Source organism: Rasamsonia emersonii (assembly GCF_000968595.1).
Source record: "Rasamsonia emersonii CBS 393.64 chromosome Unknown ctg1118621762181, whole genome shotgun sequence".
Classification (NCBI taxonomy): domain Eukaryota; kingdom Fungi; phylum Ascomycota; class Eurotiomycetes; order Eurotiales; family Trichocomaceae; genus Rasamsonia; species Rasamsonia emersonii.
Window position 1 is genome coordinate 14845 of NW_013562618.1, and position 23807 is coordinate 38651.

The 23807-nt window shown below is 50.5% G+C and overlaps 9 protein-coding genes across 9 annotated transcripts; 6 read left to right on the top strand and 3 right to left on the bottom strand.

Annotated features, from left to right (window-relative positions):
- Positions 1-273: 273 nt before the first annotated feature.
- On the bottom strand, positions 274-1480 carry T310_9657 (uncharacterized protein; the record flags this gene model as incomplete). The annotated part of the gene is made up of 2 exons (XM_013467886.1): positions 274-784; positions 864-1480. The coding sequence occupies 2 exons, from the start codon at positions 1478-1480 to the stop codon at positions 274-276; spliced, it is 1128 nt and encodes a 375-aa protein (XP_013323340.1).
- An 897-nt stretch (positions 1481-2377) lies between these two features.
- T310_9658 (ZZ type zinc finger protein) lies at positions 2378-6221 on the top strand (the record flags this gene model as incomplete). Its single annotated transcript, XM_013467887.1, has 10 exons — positions 2378-2717; positions 2809-3070; positions 3206-3858; positions 4156-4220; positions 4339-4461; positions 4517-5507; positions 5621-5732; positions 5881-5890; positions 5951-6081; positions 6128-6221. The coding sequence occupies 10 exons, from the start codon at positions 2378-2380 to the stop codon at positions 6219-6221; spliced, it is 2781 nt and encodes a 926-aa protein (XP_013323341.1).
- Positions 6222-6937: 716 nt separating this feature from the next.
- T310_9659 (uncharacterized protein) lies at positions 6938-9745 on the top strand (the record flags this gene model as incomplete). Its single annotated transcript, XM_013467888.1, has 6 exons — positions 6938-7083; positions 7204-7570; positions 7625-7835; positions 8180-9298; positions 9361-9533; positions 9599-9745. 6 exons carry the CDS (start codon positions 6938-6940, stop codon positions 9743-9745), a joined length of 2163 nt encoding a protein of 720 aa, XP_013323342.1.
- A 922-nt stretch (positions 9746-10667) lies between these two features.
- On the top strand, positions 10668-11513 carry T310_9660 (cyclase/dehydrase family protein; the record flags this gene model as incomplete). Its single annotated transcript, XM_013467889.1, has 1 exon — positions 10668-11513. The coding sequence occupies one exon, from the start codon at positions 10668-10670 to the stop codon at positions 11511-11513; it is 846 nt and encodes a 281-aa protein (XP_013323343.1).
- Positions 11514-11797: 284 nt separating this feature from the next.
- T310_9661 (Superoxide dismutase) lies at positions 11798-12914 on the bottom strand (the record flags this gene model as incomplete). The annotated part of the gene is made up of 4 exons (XM_013467890.1): positions 11798-12328; positions 12394-12518; positions 12572-12791; positions 12855-12914. The coding sequence occupies 4 exons, from the start codon at positions 12912-12914 to the stop codon at positions 11798-11800; spliced, it is 936 nt and encodes a 311-aa protein (XP_013323344.1).
- A 717-nt stretch (positions 12915-13631) lies between these two features.
- On the top strand, positions 13632-14897 carry T310_9662 (uncharacterized protein; the record flags this gene model as incomplete). The annotated part of the gene is made up of 1 exon (XM_013467891.1): positions 13632-14897. One exon carries the CDS (start codon positions 13632-13634, stop codon positions 14895-14897), a length of 1266 nt encoding a protein of 421 aa, XP_013323345.1.
- Positions 14898-16183: 1286 nt separating this feature from the next.
- T310_9663 (GPI transamidase component PIG-S) lies at positions 16184-18055 on the top strand (the record flags this gene model as incomplete). The annotated part of the gene is made up of 2 exons (XM_013467892.1): positions 16184-16447; positions 16526-18055. The coding sequence occupies 2 exons, from the start codon at positions 16184-16186 to the stop codon at positions 18053-18055; spliced, it is 1794 nt and encodes a 597-aa protein (XP_013323346.1).
- Positions 18056-18413: 358 nt separating this feature from the next.
- On the bottom strand, positions 18414-19181 carry T310_9664 (uncharacterized protein; the record flags this gene model as incomplete). The annotated part of the gene is made up of 3 exons (XM_013467893.1): positions 18414-18455; positions 18532-18775; positions 18835-19181. The coding sequence occupies 3 exons, from the start codon at positions 19179-19181 to the stop codon at positions 18414-18416; spliced, it is 633 nt and encodes a 210-aa protein (XP_013323347.1).
- A 752-nt stretch (positions 19182-19933) lies between these two features.
- T310_9665 (IZH family channel protein (Izh3)) lies at positions 19934-21508 on the top strand (the record flags this gene model as incomplete). The annotated part of the gene is made up of 2 exons (XM_013467894.1): positions 19934-20107; positions 20171-21508. The coding sequence occupies 2 exons, from the start codon at positions 19934-19936 to the stop codon at positions 21506-21508; spliced, it is 1512 nt and encodes a 503-aa protein (XP_013323348.1).
- Positions 21509-23807: the final 2299 nt, after the last annotated feature.

A 23807-nucleotide genomic window follows, 5' to 3' on the forward strand; every position in this document is an offset into this window, starting at 1 on the left:
CGGAGAAACATCGCCCGTTGGAGGAGTATAGCACACTCAATGGCTGTGTCTAACGTAGGGATCCATATAGTGATGTTATCTTCGTCAGAAGCCATGTTCTTTTATGTTGACAGAATGATTGGATGTGTTACCCCGTCTTTTCACTTTTGATACTATAAAGGTCGTAACTGTGGTAATTAAAACTTTATATACATGCCAATTTTGTTACTTATATAAGTAACAGTTTCGGGAAGTACACGTATGTATATATAAATGCTGTTTAAGGGAAAAATGTCACGACTCCTTAATATCCGCCTTCATGGCGATGACACCGTCATGGTCGTAAATGTTAACTTTGCTCTCGTGCCCCAAGTCCTCCAGCACGATTTCATACTCCTCGTCCGCATACAGCGGACTCGTGGCGCGGTACGAGATACTCTGCGGCACTGATATCAACGAACTCTCATCATCATCAGACTTGCTGCGTTCTTCCTGCCGCACATCCCGCCAGAGATCGAGGATCGAAATCAGATTCAATGGTCCGTGGACGACGATGTTCTTGTGTCCTTCTACGTCGCGGGCCCAGGGCACGGAATAGTGGATCTTGTGTGGGTTGAAGGTCAGTGCCGAGAAGCGGAATAGCGTCACTGGACTGCGGCAGAAGCTGCGTTTGTGGATCTTCTTCTTCCCCGCGGATGATGGGTCAGATGATGATGATGATGACGCTGGAGATGGAGCGGAAGTCGTCTGTTGTTGGTTCGGGGCCGGAGGAGGAGATGTGAGAGCTTTTCGGAAGACCCAGTTCCTGGACAGCAATTTATCTATCAGAAGACACACCTAGGAAAACAATAATATGTATGCTTTCAGGTCAGGCGCAATACTACCGTTGATCGACAACCGCAACGCCATCCTCGTTCTCAAACGTCTTCTCGACTCCGACAACGATCATCTCTTCTCCCGTCTTCCTCACCACTTTGGGCTCTGCGCTCAGAACCCTCGTGGTTTCCTTGACTTCCTGTCCCACGCGCAACAGGTTCGGTTTACCGTTTGCGTCTCTGGGCCATCGCACCTCGCCGCCAGCCCACATCCGCCGCGTGAACGGAGCGTCGGGGTTGTACGAGGTATCCGTCCCGTCAGCACCGAGCTCGTGCTCGAGGAAAGCGGGCGTAAAGTAGACGAGGTGATATCCCGGCGGAACGGGAGTGCCGTTGGGAGGAGGAGGGGCATTGCGGGAGAGATCAGAAGTGCCAGGATAGAGGGTGGGCCGGTCCAGCGTGAGGGAAAGCAGCTGTAGCTGATTGGCGTCGAGAACTTGCGTGCGGGTCTGCGGACCCTGCGACTGAAAGCGGGAGAGGAAAGAAGAGGCAACTGAAGAGGCATTTGGGGATGAAGAGGCATCGTAGGAGGAAGACGTGCTGCTGAATGTACAGACTCGGCTCTGGCATGATGACTGGACAACAGTCATCAACCGAGCCAAGGCCGGTCTCTTTGACAACAACATGGTGCGGAATCCTCTCTCTACTGGAGTAATGCAACGCAGTGGATGTGCTGGCTACTACTGATGATGCAAAATGGACTCAATTGACAAAAGGGACGTGATATTTGAGAAAATACAGGGGCCCGAGTCGTACTCGGAGCATGCTGCAATGCGGAGAAGTAGGAGTGGGGCGTCGGACCTCGGGTTTCGCCAACTCCTCTCGAAACTCGGCTCACAACCGAATCTCGCAATCTCGAGAATGCAGCATCGCATACACTACAGAATTTCCCACGTAGCTGATCGTGTTAGATACAGGAATCTAAGTTCGTCGTAGATCGTAGTTCCATGTTTGATGGACTAGAGGCATGCACTTCGCGTGTCCTGCTTTGGATGGCTTTATTGAGATTGAGATTGGTGGACCTGCACTGAATGTCTGTCGGGGATGCTGGTAATTCTATAGAGCTAAGTTTAATGTCACATAGCAGTTAATATGCCGTCTGAAACAATTGACATCAAAAAGCCTACTACTGGGGTGTCGTTGGAAAACGGATTAAGATGCGCTTGCCGAGATTGCACGTGGAGGATCCGTGGATCGTGCAACTCCGCTCGAGATCTCGACTGCCCGAGGTCAACTCGGTCTCGCCATCCCTGTTGTCCACACTCGCTCTGTTTGGATTTATTGATACCTTGCTTCTTTCTCTCAGTCTTGAACTCGACAAAACACGAATAATTGGAAGAGTTGGAGACGTTTGTTCAACTTCTACCGTTCGGTACACTAACGAGGGATTTCGTGGTCCCATCTCGGAATTGGGAGGCAGACTGAATCCGAAGGGACATGCATTTAGTCCTTCAAACAGTTCCAGAAGCCGAACGGACATCTCGAGAGTGATCGCCACATCCAAGAACCATGTTCTTGAAATCATGACTCTCCCATATCCAACACCCGCGGCGGGCTCTTCTCCTCTCCCCGCTATCTCGGTATCGGAATTGCTCGCACGAGGCAAGCCGTTCGTAGAGTTCCCAACTTACAGCATCCTCGACCTCAAACGTGAGACGGACTTGGGAGAGAGTGAAGGAGGTGCAAAATCATCAGAAAACAGCAATGGAGTCTCGAGTGCTCAATCGGCGAGTTTCGCGGACTGGCTGTCTCGAAAGCTCCAGATTGGTCATCCGTTTGTCATCAAGGGGTTCAACAAATTGCCCGAATGGGACGGGAAGTTGTTTTCGATTGAAGGATTGATTGAGTGCTCTACTCGGAAGAGTAAGTATCTTTCTTTCTGTTATTCTCACTGAGATAGTAATCGGGAAGGCTATTGTCATCCTTCCTAGTATATTGCTCTAACTCTTCCTAGATATCCCAATTAGAAACTGCACCACTGGTCGCGACCTCAGCTTCACACTCAAGAAGTTTGCAGATGCTGCTCGCCAATCTTATCGCGAGTTCAGGAACTTCTACGCGAGGGACCTGCAATGTCCGCCGGAATGGTTGGATCAGTGCCGCAAATTGCTCCCACCGGAATTACAATACGATGGTCGAGCAGATCTTTTTCACTGGCTTCCGCCTTGTGCCAGGAGCGAGGTCATGATGGCGTATGTAGGCTCGGAGGGCTCTTCGTAAGTGGCTCCCAATTCCGTGATGCTTGTGTCTACCATTGACCTTTTCTGTTCAGATCAGGATTTCATCGCTGCTTCTCATCTACTGTTGCCTTGAATCTTCTTGTCGAGTCCATGGGTCGGTGTATACCATAGGTCTATTTACCCTGGATCTGCGACTAACATTGATACTCTGACAGATCGCCCAGTCATCTGCTTTGGGACAGATTTTGCGTCCCAGGTCAAGTATGACTCTTTTATGGCTGCAAAAGGAGCTTCGCCGCACGTGGACTGGCTGAACCTCAGCCCTGATGAGCTGATGAAAGCCGACTTCCCCATATACGTATGCGAACAGGAGGTCGGCGATGTCGTTGTTTTCCCTCCTGCGACAGCCCATCAGGTTTGGAATGTAGGGACCTTGTCGACGAAGATGGTTTGGAATATCCTGCACCCGCTTTCATTGGAAGCGGGTCTCAACTACGTCCAGCCTCCGTTCAATCGTCTCTGTCATCCTGACGTTGCGCGAACCAATCTCTCTTTGGCATGTGCAATGCTCAGCCTGGTCAAGGACAAGGGATCACGGTCCCTGCCACCGGATCTCCCGCTTCTTTCCCGCCTTTTTCGTCAGATGGTTCACGATGAATCCATCGAAGATACTCCTGCGACTGAAGTTACTCTTGTTCAAATTCCTGAAAATATGATAGCGACATGCAACTTTTGCGGTACGGCTATCTGGAATCGTCACGTTCGCTGCACAGAGTGTGGTGACTTTGATCTGTGCTTGCTTTGCTATCTGAGTGGACGCAGCTGTGAGCACGTTTCGAGTTACAGTTGGGCAGAAATAGTTCCGCAGGAGACATGCGACGAAGTGATCCGTCGCGCGAGTGAAATTCTGCGATGTCCTCCGGATGATATTCGAACCAGTAACCGCCGGAAATGTCTTGGAACGGCGGTCAATGATCTGATGAAGGCGCGACGAAGCACGAGCACCAAACTTTGTCATCTGTGCCGGATTGATCACCTTGAGTGGAAAGGCCGACGGTGTGACACGTGCAACGCCTTTTTCTGTTTTCGAGGCCTGTATCGACACTTTGATATGTATGCAGCGGATGTCATGCGCCATTCAGGCATATGGATGTGTCCGAAGTGCCTGGAAACGTGCAATTGTCGGGTGAGTCTTTCATCGTTGTGATACGAGTAGTCATGTCCGATTTCCTTTCTTGCTATGTTTGACTCTCGTTTTAAATTACGAAAGCGTAGTTGCAATAAGATGACTGACTGCGTCTTAGTGTTGCCATTTTCCGTCTGCATACGTCAAGGCTGAGAAACCGGCTTCGAAGCGCAGAGTGAAGCCAATGGATCCTCGGGGTAAGATAATGGGCTTCACAGACAATGTCTTCGATCAGAAAAAAGTTTGTCTCGCTGCTAGCCACCATCATCCTTTGAGCCTGATTTAACACTCGACAGAGAAACCTATCCTCGACGACAACTGCCCACTCGGCTCCTTCAGGGGAGGAGCCAAGGGGACATAAGCGTCCGCTTTCAACCGACTTGACATTTTCTACTCAATCGCGACCTCTCCCTTCCCATGTCGACGGTGCAGGTGACCCCTCAAGTGTGAAGCGGATAGCGTCCAGTTCTGGGGGGAGCAGAGGCGGTCCAGAATCCGCCGCAAGGGAAACGAGCCCTCATCGTCATGACGCTGATATCAGTCATGCTGGAAGTACTACCAATGGATCTTCTAGGCGGAATCGAGGTTCTGAGGACAGATTTACGAACTCGTTCACTCAGGGAGAATCTGTGCAACTGCCGCCAATTAAAACTCGTGGCATCGAACTGCCGTCCAGCTCAACACACGTCTCGACTAGTCACGATCCCGCTTTAGCAATGAATACCCTTGCAAATGCAGCCGGAGCCCGGGACAGGGTCCCAATGACTCAAGTTCAAGAACAGAGGCTTAGTAGCGAAAATTCCTACCTTCCTTTAACCCACGATCAGTCTCGTCGGGAGTCATCTGATCATGGCAATTACGACAAGGGAACCAAGTCCACGTCATCTACTACATTTCGTCCGGAGTCACTGACGACTCAAGGCGACTCTCATTCCCAATCTCACGCCGTTAGGGGGACCAACTACCTTCCACCAATCGTGACAGCAACAGCTTCACAGCCACCCGCGTCTTTATCATCATCTTCTTCTTCTTCTGGAATCTCGTTACAAAGCACGCGCCAAGATGAGCTTGCCACGTTAGAATCGCAGCTCCACCGGCTTCACCAGTACGCAGAGGAGCTTTTGTCATTGTCGCTGCAGGAATCGCACCAGTTACTGCAACGCGAGATCCAGTCTCTCGAGCAGAGGATCTTGTCGATCAAGAGGGAACGGAGTGAGAAGCTTCTTCACGGCCTTGAGAGCGAGTTTCCCGGCCTTGTTGGAGTAAGAGAGGGTATTAAAAAGGAAGGTTCGAAGTTGGGATATTTCTGATGTCTTTGACTAATGAATAGAACTAAAATTCGACATTTGGTGAAAGTTCCTTTCTATACGTCTCTTCTACTAGCTCACTTTGATGCAAAGTCTGGAGACAACTATATGTGTACTTTTACCCATTTTCAAGATCACCTCCCGATCTGAAAAAGAGGGCTAATGGGGAGGCTATTACTCATGGCTTGCCATTGTCAGAAACTTGGTATCTACATACATGTCTCTATACGGACGTAATCATTTAACATATATACACGCGGATTATACATATATATAACCAATTATTGATCTTTTTGCCTTTTCCCACCGGATTCTACGCAGATGAGAGACTAGAACCACAAACACAAGCGTAGGGCACAAATAGTACGCAATTTATTTTTCTATACTTAGCATATAAATGAATACTGAAATGAATTAACTTAGTTACAGGTCAAGATTGTAGGAAAACATCGTTACCAGGTATTCCTCCCAGCCAATGAAAGCTCTCTATTCTGCCTGCTCAATTTCCAGGGCGGTGTCTCCATCTTACTATATTCAGTTAAACTATCAGGGCGGTGAGCCATATTTTCTAACCTAAATAGGAAGTTACACGTGATCCAGAAACCTCGCAGCTGGATTTCGAGCAATTTGGGGGTTGACTGACCTTTCCGCTCTCACTGTTCGGTCAAAAAGATTTCGGCAAGAAAGTACATGAAAATATGTACCTCTTTGCTCACATGACCTGTTGTCATGTAATGTTGAGTCTTATCTGCCTGGACTCCTTGCCGTGATAGGACATGGTCATGTGACTTGGAAACCTCTCACGACATCTCCACTCTCCCTGTGTATGTTTCATGCTTCTGTGGGAGGACTGGATTTAACTATTTTTCACGTGAATTTGGGATCTTATCTTTCTGCTCACTGCATATCTACAATCTCACATTTTATGTTGAAAAAAAAAAACCTCACTGGCAGTAGATAGTTTGTAGTTATTACTTCATCATATGTAGTATTTACAGTAAAGTCACATGAGGAAGGACTAAGAATCCTTAATCTTCTCTTCTCTCACGCTAAGAGGGCTAAGGGAATATATCTAAGCTTGCGTGCCCTGAATAAGAGTTGAGGCTGCTGCATACGGTCTCCATCCATGATATCTTATCAAGATCCTCGATGCGGGGGCACAGCTTAGTCCATTTCGGGGATAGCGACGGAGATAATGCCGGACACCGAACGACGACGTGTTTGCCTAAGCCTAGATCGAGTGTGCAACCAAGCATCAACCATCGGAGATAGCCGACGGAAATCCAAATGGTCGCCCAGATATATATGATCTATGACTAGACAGATTCAATGGATGGCAATCTCTCACAGTTTTCTTTGCCGTCACGGCTTTCTGTCCCTTCGCAAGCAACGACATTGAGTCCCAACGACATGGTGGGGAATGCATTTCCTGATAGCGGGAAGATGGAAGGACCGTACCAAAATACCAGCAGCGAGTCCTCGACTGCCATCGCTCCGCAGAAGGCGAAGAAGAGAAGCAGAGTCCAGTTTTCCTGTACAGCGTGCAGATATCGGAAGTAAGCTCTTTCAAAGGCACAGCTTCTCTGTTGCTGTCAATTTGTGGAACTTGAAATGCTAGTCATCTAACTAATTATATATTCAAGATTGAAATGCGATCGAACATACCCTTGTGATAGATGCACCAGACGCGGAGATGCAGCTTCATGTACCTATGTTGGTCATGGACCGCGCGGGAGGGCATCTCACGGTAACTCCAGCCCGACACATATACAGAACCGCATCCAACATCTGGAGAATCTGGTTCTGTCCTTTGCGCAAAAGAAGAAGCTTGAAGAACAGGATACTTCTCAGACCCAGCACTCAATCACCAAGCAAAGTGGCGGCCTGGGAGACCCTGAATCTTATCTGGAGGCGGAAGAAGACCGTTCAAATGCGGTCTCTGGAGAAAAGAAAACCCTACAGGATTCCCCTGGAAAGCTCCTGGTTGAAGATGTTGGGACAAGCTATGTGGATGCATCACACTGGCGGGCTATCTTGGAAGATGTATGCGCCATAAACCCCTCATAAGACGATGCTGATTTCTGATAACGTTGCCAGATTAAAGAAGTCAAAGAATATCTTCGTGAGTACGATGAAAGCTCAGAAGACTCGGAGATTGAACCTGATATGGACGACTCATCCCGTCCCTCTCTACTCTTCGGATTGGGCAAACCCCCAAGTAAAGAGGAATTACTGGCAGACATCCCTCCGCGTCCTGTTGCCGATCGCCTCATTGCACGGTTTCTGAACTCAGGAGATCCTTCACTCGGTAAGTGTCTCTGCCTGGAGAGAGAGGGTCTATCGAGAGTTCTAATGGAATATTTCCTTGCAGTGATCATCCATTTTCCGACGTTCCAAAAAGAGGTACTAGTTCCATAGCCACAATCTGGTCTCGGTTAACGCTTTGATAGTATGCTCAATTCTGGCTGGATCCGCAAAGTGTATCGGTTCCTTGGCTGGCGCTGCTCTACAGCTGTATGGCGATGGCTGTTGGGATTTACTATCGTAGTGGAGACCCGTTACCAAGCCCCTTGGGTAATTCTTTGGAGACCATGATCCTATACCGTCGACGCTGCTGTCACTGTCTCATCCACGCCAACTACACTAAACCAGGGCGTTACAAAGTCGAGGCTCTCCTGATGTATGCCGCCTCGGAATACTCGAAGAAAGGCAACGCCCCGGTTAGCGTCTCCATCATTCTGGGGATTACCATCAAACTCGCCATGCGTATGGGGTACCACCGAGACTCGAAACACTACAAAAATATCTCTGTCATGGAAGGAGAAATGAGACGACGGGTGTGGGCAGTCATTTGTCAGCTAGATGCCCTAACAGCATTTCAGGTGGGAATCCCCAAGCAGACTCAGAGCTGGCAATGCGACACAGAACTTCCGCGTAATCTTTTCGATGAAGATTTCGACGAGAACACAGCGGAGTTACCTCCGTCCCGACCTGACACGGAGCGTACTCCAGTCGCATATACGATTTCCAAGGCCAGAATTATGTCGGTATTTGGAAGGATCTCTGATCTTGCGTACTCTCGCAAGCCTCCTTCATACGACGAAGTTCTGGAGCTTGATAGACGCCTTGAAGAAGCGCACGAGTCCATAACCCCGGCCTTTCGCATGCGTCCGATCGATCAGTCCATCACCGATGCTCCGGATCTGATCATGCGAAGATATACACTTGACGTGTTGTATCAGAAGGCTCGGATTGTCCTACACCGCAAGTACCTTACAGAAGTTCGATCGGACTTACGACACACTTACTCTCGCTGGGCCTGCGTAAACGCGGCCAAGGAGATTCTACGGCATCAGGCGGATCTCTTCCACGAGTCGCAGCCGGGAGGACGGCTTGACCGCGATCGATGGTTCTTCACCTCGCTCCAAAATCATGACTTTGTCCTGGCTGCCATGATCATCTGCTTGGAGCTTTCCCAGAACAAGCCTTGTCAGACGCAGACCAGACATCCGGGATACGGCTTCTCGGTGGTTCTTGAAGGCCGAGACGAACTTTTACGTGCGCTGGAAACATCCCGCGACATCTGGAAAGCCAATCTTCGGCACTCAGTAGAAGCGCGCAATGCGTTTAATGCGCTGACATTTATGCTCAAGAAAGCCCAGAAAGGTGAATTGGAAACACCGGAAACCGATTCTAGCTCCTTCACAGGAAAGTCCTCCTATGATGATGTAGCGATGGGAGAAAGTGCATCTACTTTGGGTGTGGCTCATGGTATGCATTCGCCCCAGATACTAAATAGCTTTAAGATAGTCTGACCTCGCATCTCCTTATAGGAACAAAGGAGTCGGAGAACCCGTACTCACTCGGCGTCCTTCCAACACCGGGTTCAAATGGCTCGACGACTGTGATAAACGATGGCGCACAGCCCGCGACTGGGGGACAGATGCAGCCGGCATCTCTTGACATCATACAGAGCATGATCGAGGCTCCTAGTGGTCTCGATTGGGTAAGAATCCGTCTTTGTCATCGCTATGCAGATCGCCAGTTGCTGATTGCCGATTCTCTCAATAGCATGTCTTGGATGGCCACATGCAAGATTTCGAGCCAGGCTTCATGGATCAATTCTGGGGACTTAATCCTAATCCTGCGGCGGCCGATTACGAATTGCTTCAGTATTCTTTTCCGCAAAAGCCGGGGGAGGGACCACAGCAGCCTTGAGGTAGAGTAGAGAGTATTGATGCGTGCAAATTCAATGGACTGAGCCAGGGATTCTTTTTTCCCTTCTTCTGATACCAATCGGGCGTCCTGGTTCGGTTGACGACTGTCTTGCTTATATTAAGCCCGGGTTAGTGAAATATGGATATTAAACCATATTAGACTTCTCTCTCTCTTTCTTTGTATGGACGAATCTATTGGAATGTCAACCTTCAAGAACATAACTGTGGGAACACCTAGGAAATACAGGCGATGTCTGAGGTGTCTACATCCTAGAGGATTCTGTCTGTAAAGACATGACGCAAGATCGATCGGCATTCTCAAGGGGGAGATTGGCACATCCCTGTTCTTAGAATGAGTACATGTAAATTTTTAGATAACTACGAGACAGATGTTGGTGTTCTGGACGTGTGCCTCAGTCGTAGCCAGTAGGAAAATCAAGAAATGGCAAGTTGTTGATGCTAAAATTGGATATTTACATTATCCTGTGTTAATGATGTATTATTATTAACCACTCAGCCGTTGATTAAAGCAGCCATGCTCCAGTTACTGATATAAGTAGTTGTATATTGCGAACGGTACGTTCCGAACCTTGACGCCAGTTCGGGATTCCGCGGCCAAAGAGGGAAAGAAAAAAGTCGGGACTCCGAACTGACTCCGAAGATTGAAGCTACGCTACTAACACGACACTCACTTTCTTCAAGACATTCTCTATTATTAGTAGCTAATAATTGATATCGCATTACTGCCATTCTGCGCGCATTGTTGCTTGCTATCTACGTCATTCAATCTTAGGACAATAATTTGTTAATTGTTAATCCTGGTGAACCAACCATACACACGCCGACGGTTCGGCAACAGCAATTGCCTTACACTCAACCTGGATTGACAGCCAAGGCACCAATCTACCTCTCCTACGACGACAATGAAGTCCCTCCTACCTCCTTCTCCTCTTCTACGGAGGAATATTCAGCTTCAGCGACGAGGTAGAATCGTCATCGACCCAGTCCCGCCCACGACGACGACGGTCAAGCAGCAATTGCATTCAATATCAACATCAGCAACGACACCTTCGCGGTCGACAATAGCGATCTCTTTCCAAAGACGACGACTACGACGACTATTACCAGCTCCTCCTCACACACAAACACAAATAATACAAGCCAAACGATCGTTCCACATCCCTCAATTATCCTCCTTTTTCCCGTCCTCCTCTTCCTCTTCCTCGAATAACAACGGCAGCAACGGCAACTCCGACGACGGCCGCACCCTCCGCGCAACCCGCACGCTGCCTTTCCCCCCAGCTCCGCTCTTCGACGTCATCGCCTCCGTCGAGTCCTACGCGGATTTCCTGCCCTTCCTGACGGCGTCGACGGTGACGGCGCGCGATCCGGCGACGGGGTATCCGACGCAGGCGTTCCTGACGGTCGGGTACGGGCCCTTCAGCGAGACGTTCACGTCGCGCGTGGACTGCGATCGGGACAGATGGGTCGTCGAGGCGCGGAGCGGGGGCGGAGTGGCGGAGGATGGGAAGCCCGTTCCTGGTGCCGATGAAGGGTTGTTCAACTACCTCAGTACGCGGTGGGAGCTGATCCCCATTAAGGAAGGGGAGCAGCACAAGGAAACAAGAGTGCAGCTGGAAATCCGGTTCCGGTTCCAGAACCCGTTGCACACCGCCATGATGAGCGCCGTGGAGGACAAGGTCGCTGGCGTCATGATCGAGGCGTTTGAGAGGCGCATCCGGGAGAGGATGTTGTCGAATAGGTATTAATGCGGAGAAGGGGGGTTAAAAAAGTATAGATATGGTATAGACTCACACCTGGTGTGATGTATGTATGTATAGTACGGATGTTATAGTATATCATCGACGCATAGACATATATCGCCTTGCATTGTCATCGAGTCAGCTGCTCAAGATGATTCTGGACTTTAGGTTATTGTTAATTTGTTTATTGATTCAAACGACATAGATAACAAGAACTGTTACGCGATCCAAGTAATGATTCAGTATAATACATTCGCTGAATAACGGAAATACCCATCTATCATTTATTTTTACAGCATGCCCAGACTCCGATGCCTTGTGGCCGGACTGCGCGTCACCTTGGACGCGGACACAGCCTTGTAGTTCTCATACACGGCCTCCCAGTTGATCCTGTTCCACCATCGCTCCAGATACTCCTCCTTGCCGGCGATGCCGTAGTCCATCAACCACACATGCTCCCAGGTGTTGACGCACAGGATGGGCTGGATATCAAGCGCACCGGGCGCCAGGCTCTTCTGGTTCGCGGAGTGGTTGCCCATCGAACCCGCGAACTGGTTGCCCAGAGGAGCGTCCGGGTTCTGGGTGTTCATGTCGACGGGCTGTCGCCGCGAATGGGCGGCCGGGTAGGGCGACCCGGCACTGTACGTGCAGACAATCTGAACCAGGCCCTCCCGTTCCAGGTTCTTGGCCAGCCAGACGAATCCTGGACCGAACATGGCGTTGGCAGCGGCCAGAAAGTCCTGCTTCAGGGACTCTACCGAGGAGCAGCTCTCGTTGATCTCTTTGGCGAACTCGTCGGGGATGGGGACGGAGGTAGGAGCCTGCACGATTCTCCGTCAGACTGACCGAACTATACCGACAATTGGCAGTATTTGTGGATGCTTACAAGGCAGTTGAAGAAGAAGTGGTTGTTGTGAGCCATTGAGGCGTAGTTGAACAGAGCTGCCATCTCTGGTCGTCGAGCGTATTTTATCAGAAGCTCTCCGGGTTTGGCGTCAGCGTCCACGGTGTCTGTCGACAGAGAAGATTAGAGTTGTTGTCCAATCTAAACGAATATGCCCTACAAGCAAGATCTTCTTGCGAGGCTGCAGCGGTCTCACCCTGTGTCAAGAGGTTGAGCTTCTCCACCAGCAGGGTCTGATACTGTGTCCAGGCAAAGTCAAACCCCTCCGGGGACAGCAGTTCGGGAATGCCATTCTTCTTGAAGTATGCATCGTGCGTCAATTGCGGTACTCGGTGGAGGCCTCGAGTCTGGAATCGTGGCAGGCCGGCGGAGGAGGGTTTCTAGGAACGGACTGAATCAGTACACAGCAGACGCAGCATTGCACACAAGAGTGGAATGCCTACATTGGCAAGGGATGAGACTGCACGCAGGGCAGCCTGCGGCCGTAGAAGGCGTTGCAACATCCTGGACGACGGGGAATGCAACGGCGACAGTGAGGCAAGCTCTCGTATGAAACTGATCCGACCGCGCGCGCTCTTAGAATTTCTGCCGATGTTTCCCGTCCGGGACTAGCGCCCCAGGCACGGGGCGGAGCGGCCACCGGCCAATCAGCGGCGAGGAGTTCCTAGCCTCAGCGGCTACTTGGAACATCCGCAAGCAGTCACCGTCCATTCACCTGCTCAGCGTCGCTCTCGTTCAACCGCTGGCCTCTAGCGGCTTCGTTTCAAAGCTAACAGTTTCTAAAATAGTCATCCAGAGCCTGTCATCATGAAGAGTCATCGTGTTCTGCTGCTTGCACTCGACTCCCGGTTGTCGCCGCATGGCTTTTCAATCTGCCAGTCGGCGCTTCCACGCTGCCTATTCTGGGACGTCGGCGCGTGAATCTAATGCGACGCTTCCAGGCTGTCTGCACAATGACATCTGCTTTGTTGGACCCATATAGAAGGGAATTCCCATTGTCCTAATGGGCATTTTTGTCTTCTTTGTTCATTGTTCTTCGCTGAAAGACGCGTCTTGCAGTGTCCTTGTTTCTTTTCTTTCCTCAAGACGATTTTTACCTCTCAATAGTGCTTATAGAATTTCTCATATAATTCATTTTATACCAAGACTCTTTTTCCTTTTTACTGAAATATTTATTCTGGCTACTTAATTGGCGTCTTTCTCTTCATTTCGTTGTCGGTATGGCGAGGCCAATGTTGATCACTGTCCTCGCCATACAACTATCCTTGTCGTACCTGCCCACTACCGTGACAGGCAGTTATGTCCCTTTTTTGGATCTCCTTCCACGAGCCAATGCAGATTGTCCTGCTTCTTACACATCCTGTGGGAACAGTCAGCTGCCGCCAAATTTCTGCTGTCCAACCTCAACGACGTGTATCAGCTTGGATAACTCGAGCTCCGCCATCTGCTGTCCCAGCGGGAGTGATTGCTCATTTATCAAGCCGATTACCTGCGATATCCAGGCACAGAATGCTACTGCCAATCCAGAGGCGGCCTTGAAGACGACGCGACTGACTGACAGTCTTCCGAAATGCGGGGGTTCCTGTTGTCCCTTCGGATATACCTGTCAGGATGGCAGCACATGTGCTCTCATCAAAGATACCTCGTCGGAGGCTCCCTCGTCTACTCAGTCATCCGCTTCATCCGCTTTATCTACTTCATCTACATCTGCTTCATCTGCTTCAGCTACTTCAGCTCCTTCAGCTCCTTCAGCTACTTCATCCACTGCGGCACCTACCTCCACTTTGTCGATAGTTCCTTCCTCAACGCCGACATCCTTTGCTGGTCTCGCTCCGAACTCAACCCAGATAACACAAACGTGTCCCGCGTTTCCTGTGACAGCGGTTGTTGCTGGCTTCTTCCCTGGCCTGGTATCCGGGGCTCTGGCTGCTGCTATCATAACGATATGCTTAAGACGACGAAAGCAGACGGAAACGTCGAAACAGGCTCGTCTCCGCCGCCGGTCGTCAGGTGGAACGATTATCGATATATCGGACCCCATGCCCTCAGACGTCCAGAGTACATTCAGAACGGACTTTCTTCTCCGTAAGGGCAGCAGCCGGTATCCAGACAGTGTCAGGTCGAAGTCTATACTGCGTCGAACCGGAACTCGTGTGAAGAGTTTCTTTGGTTCCAATCCGAGTCCCAAACTGAACGGGGGTTCATCAGATCCTTCTCCGCCTCCGCCACCGGTCCCCGTCACACCACCGCAACAGATCCGTCCACGTCAGCCCAGCACGGAGAGCATCAAGGTGTACTCTCCTGCGAGCATGCTTGCGAGTTCAAACTTGCGACCGGGGGTTCCGAATACCCAACCAGACCGGCCGAACACGACGTTTAGCGAGGTGATGGAAAAGGTTGGGTTTCAGAACCAAAGAGGCGAGCCTTATTTTAGGGTCACAGAGACTCCAGCACCACAAAGTCGGAGTCCACTGAGAAACGGATGAATGTAGACTTAGATGTTCTCATACTGCTGGGGATACTTTGTAATTCACTACTATAGATGGGTTGACCTTGTACAGAAAGTTTCTATCCCACGCTAGGTACTGGGTAATTTTTAATCAGCATAATGACGGGGTCAGTTCATATCATATAATCTTTGCAAAGATAGTAAATCAATATGTCCCTGCCTCCACTGGACAAAACGTGGGCGTGCAGTACCGAGGTACTGTGTTTCCATGATCTGGTACTATTTCATCACCGTGTCGTTGGCGGCAAACTTTGGCTCGAGAACCCATCCTGTCCTCGACATGTACAGAACAAAACAGCCAAATTCAACAGTACCTGTATATCAAGGTCTCATTGACTGATATTTCTCTCTATCTACGGACGATTCTTGTTAAGTTGTTATTCACATACTCATCTTCTTGAATCAGGCGACAAGGTGAGAAAAGGAATCGAAAATGTCCTCCGATGCCACCAGGCCCAACCCCGGCAACGTCATCAATCGATCGAACGACGAAATACCTGACTACGGGCGAGGGGCCGCACATGACAATCCTGATGAAATGGTGCGTTATACGTGCTCCTCCTACTACACCCTTATAGAGGTAATTAACTGACACATTATGAAAACCCATCCACAGAAGAACATCTCTTCTCTCCACCAAAGGGCAGCAGGAGGAGGTACAGGAGCGCATAGAACCAGCTCTCGCCCCGCAGGATCGGACTTGACCTACCAAGGGCAGAAGAGCAAGCGGAATCGGAGGGGGCCGTCGCAACGGCAGAGGCAGCGAAAGTCGCGGTCGAGGACGAGGTCGACATCGAAGTCTAAAAACCGGCGAACTTGAATATCAGTCTTGACAGTAACCGGTAGACGATAACGGAATGGAAAGGAAGAATAGTGAAAATTGCTGCAGCTGCACGTTACGTATTTGTACAGTACATACAGATGTAGTGTACAGGCACTTCTAAGCTCTAAGAAAATTGCGCAAACTTTCCGATCATATAGCATCCCTTACAAATAAATATCAAGTCTCACCACGTATAAATTTGGCTTCAATGAATTGAAGAACGTTGCAGACTCGAAGGTAGGAGTAATCGAAGTATGTAGAGGCCCGGCCTTCCAGCCAATCCCGACGCGGAGAAGCAGAGCATATCCGCGTCCAGTTGATGCCACTTCAGCTTAGCACCGACTACACCTACAGCCAGCAACGCCGTCTGTCAACGCCGCCTGCTTCCATTTTCCCGGCTTGAGAGAGCTCTCGACCTTCGGGAAAGAAATGCCTTGACAATGTCGGGCAAAGATGGAGGCGTCTCAGTTTCCGCAAAGCCCACCGAGGACGACGCTCACAACGCCGCAACCATGACTGCGGCGTCCCGTGCCAGTCATGCCCTCCCTCCTGAGAAACCAGAGGCTGTCTGGACTCGAACCAAGGTCATTCTGGCTTTCTGGTTCGTGATTATTTTCCTGGGGCTTCCCATGTGGTGGAAAACAACGTCTATCTACAGAGCTCGGTTACCCCTACAGGAGATGATCGATTGGGCGGATGGCAAGGTGCGAACCTGACTCGATGCAATCCATACCTGTGTCGTGATGGGACTGTGGAATTGACATACAGTGATGGATCTTTAGGCTTGCCGTCCCGTATTTCCCCTGGAAATCGTCCTCCGGACCCCATCGATGCAGGTTTCGGAGGCGCAGAATCTCCTCCGAACGACTCAGCACGCACTCGATGATCTGAACGAGTTTCCTGCGCATCATCTCCGCCTGAAGCTTGCAGAATCTCCTGATAATGTTGAGAGTGAAAAAGCGCCTGTTGGTGACGACATTCCTGACGCTGAAGATCATATTGAGGGTAGCGCGCACGCCGCGCTGGTCGTCAACCTGCTTCCTCAGGAGACCACTGCTACCCCTAGATCAGAGCTGCACTCACTCTCTTCGCGCCTCGATATATATTACCCACCAAGCCAGGTCACTGCTGTGTCGTCATCTACTTCACCGCTGGTGACATTCATTGCGGGTGAGATCCAGAAATTGTTCAACGAGGAAAAGGCGACCATTGCGCATATCCTCTCGAATGCTGGACAAGGCCCCCAGTCTTCTACACCTGGTGCTCAAGTAGCCGCAAACAATCAGCAGTCGACCGGGAATGCAGGCCTCAATTCGATCTCTCCCGAGTTAGCTGACATCGTCAGCCGGCGGGTGACGAGATCGTTGAAATATGCAGAAACCTACCACCTGACGTTCTCGCTCTTCACACCCGGATCCGAACCGTCGTCTTGGGATATTGAGGCAGCGATCCACGAGTATCTAACTCCGTTATTAGAGGCATTCGCGCCAATCAGCAATTTCTCCGTTGATACCCAAGTCCAGCTCTATGCGTCCTTCGCCCCGACGTCGCCCCGGCCGGAGTACGATGAGTCGCAGAAGCAATGGACCCTGAAACAGGAAGACCTCAGCGCATTCATCAATTCAGCAGAGTGGCCGCTGAGCCCCAGCATCGGCAGCGGCCCAACCATCAATTTCGTTCTCTACGTGCCGGCGCCGTCGCAATCGCCTCTGGTTGTCAAGGGCAGTCAGGCGACGAGCTGGATCGTCCCGCAGTGGGGTGGTGTTACCATTCTAAATCCTCTTTCTCCTGATAACCCATCCAACCCTCCTCATCTTACCAAAGAATCGCTGAAACCAGCTCTCTTGACCTTCTCACACCAACTCCTTTCTTTGCTGGGGACTCCTTCCACGCCTTCCTCCTTACCTTTCCGACTGCAGTCTCTGATCCGCATCAGGGCTGCCACTCTCCTGCTGTCCGCATCATCCACCATGGGCTCTCTAGCTCGTCTGACCAAATCCCTCCCCTCGATCCCCATCCCCGTCACCGTGGCCTCCTCCGTCGCCACCACACTGTCCCATCTCGCCGCGACGTGCCAGCTGCTCAAAGAGGGGCAATTCACGGCCGCCCTGGCGAGCGCACGCGTCGCAGAGAAGGAGGCGGAAAAGAGTTTTTTCGAGAAGAGCATGGTCGGCCAGGTGTATTTCCCGGACGAGCACAAGGTGGCCGTGTACCTGCCGCTCCTGGGGCCGATCGGCGTCCCGCTCGTGATGGGGCTGATCAAGGAGTTGAAGCGAGTGGTTCGAGAGTTGAAGAAGAAGCAGAGGAAATAGGTTAATAATTCATTGTATGTGTACTGGTATATAGAGTTAATAACGATTTTGTTCGTCTTTGTATTCTCGCGCATCACATTGCAACCATTAAAAGGAAAACTTTGGAAACAAAAAAAAACTTAGACCATGAAGGCAATCCCCATCTATGCATAACTTTTTTTTTAGTGGTACAGTGTGTTGTGAAAACAAATATGCTCCTGTAAAAAATTCTTGAATAAAACCCCTGGGTATCTACCGTTCAAACGCCATCAATCTATCCCGTACATTTGAAATACCTGATCATACACCCGACCCGATCAAAGAAATAACCCAGCAGCCAGCGTCTCAAGACTCATCGTGGCAATAAATCAATATGAGATCAGTATTCCTTTTCGAAGATCTTTTGGATCGGTTTTGCGGCCTAGATAAGTAAGACATCGAATTAGCAGTGCTCTTGGGTCAGGTCACAGGGTGACGAGCAAGCAGGCAGCACTCACATCGATAAACCGCTCCAGATCCTGGTCCAGACTGGCCAGGTCCTCCTTCCGCTTCTTGTTCTCGGCGATCAACGCCTGCTTGCGTTTGAGCAGCTCCTGTCGGGCCTGTTCCAGCTTCTCGCGCTCCGCGTGCTCATGGTTGATCCGGGCAATCATCAGCTCGTGCGGGTCGGAGTCTTTGTGTTCGGGATGCAGTTCAAGGAATTCTTCGACAGGGATCAGCGGCAGTTGTAGGTATTTGTGGCTGTAGTTCAACAGACGGTTAGTTTATTATCCAAAACGCGGCGGAGAGGGCTCTCGTACTCGTAAGACTCGCATGCCGCAATCTCTCCCATCAGGTGCTTTTGTTCGTAGTACAGGTTCTGCAGCTGCAAGTGCAGTCGGTCGATTTCCTGTCGAGCTTCCGCAGTGGCCTGCTTCGTCTCTCGAACGCGCAGGATGGCATCCCGGTTGAGGCCGCGAAGCTGGGCAAGCAGCGAGAAGACAATCTTCTGCTGCTTGGAGATGGCTGCCAGAGTCTCCTGAGACGGAGGCGAGGTGGATGTGGGCTCAAGCAACGAGAGAAGCTTTTGGCACTCTGCATGTGCCTCTGCGCTGGTGCGCAGGACCGGCAGGAGGGCCGGATCCGTGACAATATCGTGGACAGTCATTGTTGCCATTGATAATGCCGATTGATGTATCTAACTCCGTTCCACTTGTGCGGTCAAGATAAGAAGAGGGGCAGTTTCCAAAGGCCGAACGTTGGTGGGCGAAGAATGCGGAGGAGAGAGTTTGTCTGGACCGCTTGTTCGCCCTCGTGCTCTTCTCAGAGATCGGGCGCGTGGAGGGTTCGGCGTCGCTGACGGGTCAATGAAGAAATGTCACCAGCCTCCGGCCCGCCTAGTCTTTGTCTAGCGGCGGCCAGTGATGGCAAGACACAGCGATGATCGTAGGGTCCCGCAGCGTGGGTTGGCTGGGCTGGAGCAGCGATCGATGCACCTTGCGAACGGATGCTGGCGAGCAGATTGTCCGCGTGCTGGGCAGCCAGCTGGAAGTTGTTGGGAAATCTCGCACCCCTCGCAGCCCGGCACTTAGCTAAGCTTCTCCCCTCCCGCATCGCAGGCAGTCATGGCCTCCGATTCTCCTTTAAATAGCTCGCTCCCCGTCTTGTATTCGTTACTTGCGTTGAACTGAGTTGAGTACTACCATCTCCATCTTACCTTGTGTCCTCTTTCATATTCGCCATTTCTGCCCAGCTACTTCGACGCCGCTTGGAAATATCTGCCGCAACAAAAGTCCGGGAAGCGTTGGGTGGAGTCCCGGAACCACTTCCTATACCCGAGTCCACAACACAGCAGGATAAAAAAGCATGACATTTTAGGGAAGAAGAGAGAAGGATTATCAGGGTCTTTTGACGGTCAGAATGGCGTGCAAGGCTCCGTCAATGACCATCGAGTCCTATCCGGACGCTATTTCCACCTCCTGTTCGACTCCCAACGACCAGACGCCTCTTCTGCGCGATCGGCGAAGAAGACATTCTTTCCAGACGATAAGGCGAACCTCATGCGACTACGATGCCGACGCAATCTTTCTGAGGGTTAGTTGAATGTTGCGTGTTCGTCTCTTCCGTGAATCGTCCCCCCGTCTGACGTGGTCATAGGTGGAGCTCTTTCTTGTCGAATTGGAGAGACGGCTTCAATGGTTGGAAGAATACCGGAAGTCCCACATGGAACAGGTCGATGCGAGTTTGAGGAGAGGATATGCCGCGTTGGAAGCTGTGAGAGACTCATGCTGTGCCGCCTCGGGGGAGCTGATGGGCGGTGGTAAGAAACGGGCAAAGATTCTCGTCGAAACCCTGGAATCCCGATACAACGAAGCTCTCGCGACGAAGGAGACACTCGAGCAAAAGGCTCACGCAGGCATGCGACTGATGGAGTCCTTCTTGAGTGAGATCGAGTCTCGAGTCCATGCCGTCCGGGACAGAGGCCTGTCCGGAGCATTGGACGAGGGCTGGAAAGCAGTCGACTCGGGTCTGACGCATGCTCGGGAAGCGGTTGGAGAAGCGGTTGATGAGGGTATGGAGCGCGCCCGGCGAGCCAAGGACGCTCTTCGCGAAAGCATCGATCGTGCGATCCAGCTGGCGCAGAAGAACCGTCTGATCCATTACTCCGACCTCCCACACCCGTGGAGAGTGAACCCGCACATCCTGCAAGGATATCGTTTCACGACCTCGAAGGTGGAATGCCTGGCGTCGATCTTCTCCTTCTCGAACGAGTTGGTCAACATCTGGTCTCATCTCATCGGTTTCTTCATTGTCTTGGCCGTGGCTTTCTACTTCTACCCGCTCAACCCCAACTTCTCTCTAAGCACCAAGGCGGACGTGATGATCGCTGCTGTGTTCTTCTTTGCAGCTTGCAAGTGCCTGGTCTGCAGCACCTTATGGCACACGATGAACGGCATTGCCAACCAACCCCTGATGGAGCGCTTCGCTTGCGTTGATTATACTGGAATCTCCTTCCTAGTTGCGGCTTCGATTATCACCACCGAGTACACTGCATTCTATTGCGAGCCCACGTCACGATGGATCTACATTCTTCTCACACTATCTCTTGGTGTTGGCGGCGTGATCCTCCCCTGGCATCCGACCTTTAACCGTGCTGAGATGGCGTGGGCCCGGGTAGCCTTTTATGTCACACTGGCATTGACCGGCTTTGCCCCTCTGGCTCAATTGAGCTACACCCGGGGCTTTGAGTGGTGTCTGTACTTTTACGCGCCGGTGATGAAGAGCATCCTAGTATACTTCCTTGGAGCGTGCATCTATGCTTCCCAGATCCCGGAACGATGGCGCCCCGGACTTTTTGACTATTGTGGAGGCAGCCACAACATCTGGCATATAGCTGTGGTGGGGGGCATTCTGTTCCATTATTGTGCCATGCAGGATCTCTTTGCGGGCGCCTTCCAGCGAGCTCAAGGCGAATGCCCAACCTTGACCAGGTGATTTGACTGGCATATTGCTGAATTCATGAGTCAGCTTACCCTTATACCCTGTAGATGATTGACCCTATTGTCGTTTGTTTTCCCTGTCTTGCACAGAATCGACAGGAGAAAAAAAACACTTCCATTCTGCAATTATAGTTATGGCAAGCGCATTTGTTTACGGACCGGTAGTCTTGAGACAGTTGAGCATTTTGTGTCCCTTAAATTAGACGAGCATTTCTGATTGCATATTCCTGGAGTTACGTGTCTCTTGACCATACCATGTTCTTGCTTCTTGTCTAAGTCAATATCATACGATTGCCAGTGGCAATTTTGGATCTATCAACGAGATCGTACTTACTACCTTTATGTAAGTATCGATTGAGTCCCCGAATAATGAAAGTAGCACGTATTCGATCTCTGATGAGAGACATGCTTGCTGTTTTGGCCATATCTGTCCGCCTTGATCATCCAGGTCAACCTATGCAATTTTCTGGTCAGAGGCTCGTCATATGCCACCCGCTTAAAGCGCATGGCTTCTCCCAGGAGTAGTTCTTTGAAGCCGTGTTATTTTATTTCACAGCGGTTAGCAAACGAGAGATGCAGTCGTGTATAAAAAATTGCCTTTGACTTGCTATTCCGGGGTTCGTTTCCCTCTGGAATTCGCCTGAATAACCGCGTCACGAATCTCCTCTTCCTATTCCTACGCAATGAGATTTTCAGCGCGTCGAGTATCTCTCCACTGGCCGGGTCCCCGGGATGGGGTGAGCAATTCATCCTGTGCGAGGAGCCACTCAAGAGTGACTTGTAGCCGTCTCGTGACTTGACGACTTCCAACGTCTTCACCATCTCGAGTGCTTTCTGGATTTTTTTTCCGCCTGTGACACGAGGGACGTTCTTACGGAACGGATCTGTCAGTTCATTGAGATTCTTGATCTGGCCGGTCAAGAACCCGCAGCCCAGGGAGCTGTACGCGACGACAGCCACTCTCAGCTCACGACATGTCGTGAGCAAATCCAAATGGGATTCTTCAATGTCCTGCGCAAAACGACTGTATTCAACCTGCACGGCGGTGATGGAGTGTACAGCATACGCCCGGCGCAAGGTCACGGCGAATCTTGCCCTGGGTGCGACTGGGGAGAGAAGTTAGCAAAGCACGTTCCTGCATTCGATTAAACAACAAAATATAATGCTTCTTGATGACTTTTCGGTTCGACCATCGCGGCGATAGTTTCAGCCCCTTCAGGCTCCTCTCACAGGCCTCCTTTGCATACTCCGGATCGAGTGGCATACACGCGGCGATTTCCTGGAAGGTGCTCGTTCCGCAATAGCTGTGCAGCTTATTACTACCTCCCTAACGGGCGTAAGATAACGAAAAGGTAGAAAATCCACGGTATTGTCAGGCATAGTCACTGAATCACAGTGGTTGTTTGTTTTCCTGATATAGTAAGCGCATGTTGTTGCCAAATTAAATAAAGTTCAGCGGGTGCGGGAAGACCCACCGACTACTCAAGACCCATAGCTCTCGTGGATTCAGTTAACCCGACCAACTAGTTTAGTTTCCCGACCATTCTTGGCAAAAGTCATGTGATCAGATTCTGCTGGATGGCCTGTGCCTATTGCCTGGCCTTAATAAATTACAAAACATAGGATTTCAATTTCATTTACCATAAATTACAAAATTTCTATATACTACTGTTACGAACCAACAGGAGACAACGCTGTCCAACACAGCGATGCAGGATGAAACAATTACCTCGCGAGGCAGAAACTACACAAAGATATACCATCAGGGATCACGTGACATGGTATAAGTATACCATTCAGATATACCAAGAAAGGTATACCAGAAAGGCCCCGGAAGACCTCGACGGCATACCGTTGTAAGGTATACACATGGTATACTCAGGAGGAGATATAAAAGGAGGAGATATTCCAGTCATGTATCTAGTTCTTTCCTTACTCGCGCTCAATTTCAATTTATCAAGATCATTGTTACTAAGATACTTACTTTGGGGGTCAATAAGACTTCTTACTACTAGTGGTATACTTCAGTATAGCTCTAGTAGGCGTTGCCTCTGACCTAGTCTTTATTGTTATCCTTACCTACTACTTGTTGTGTGTCCCTGCGAGACCCCACTATATCTGGAGAGAGAGGTCGTTCGAGGAAGAGCCCTTCGCCAGGTAGGCCGTTGTCTCAAGGAGAAGAGACCCGGGTCAGTTAGACCGTCGCGTGCTCGTGAACGACATAGAGTCAGGAAGACTCCTTGATCCTTCCCTAACCACCACTGTTAAGTATCGACGACTACGGTTGGACCCAG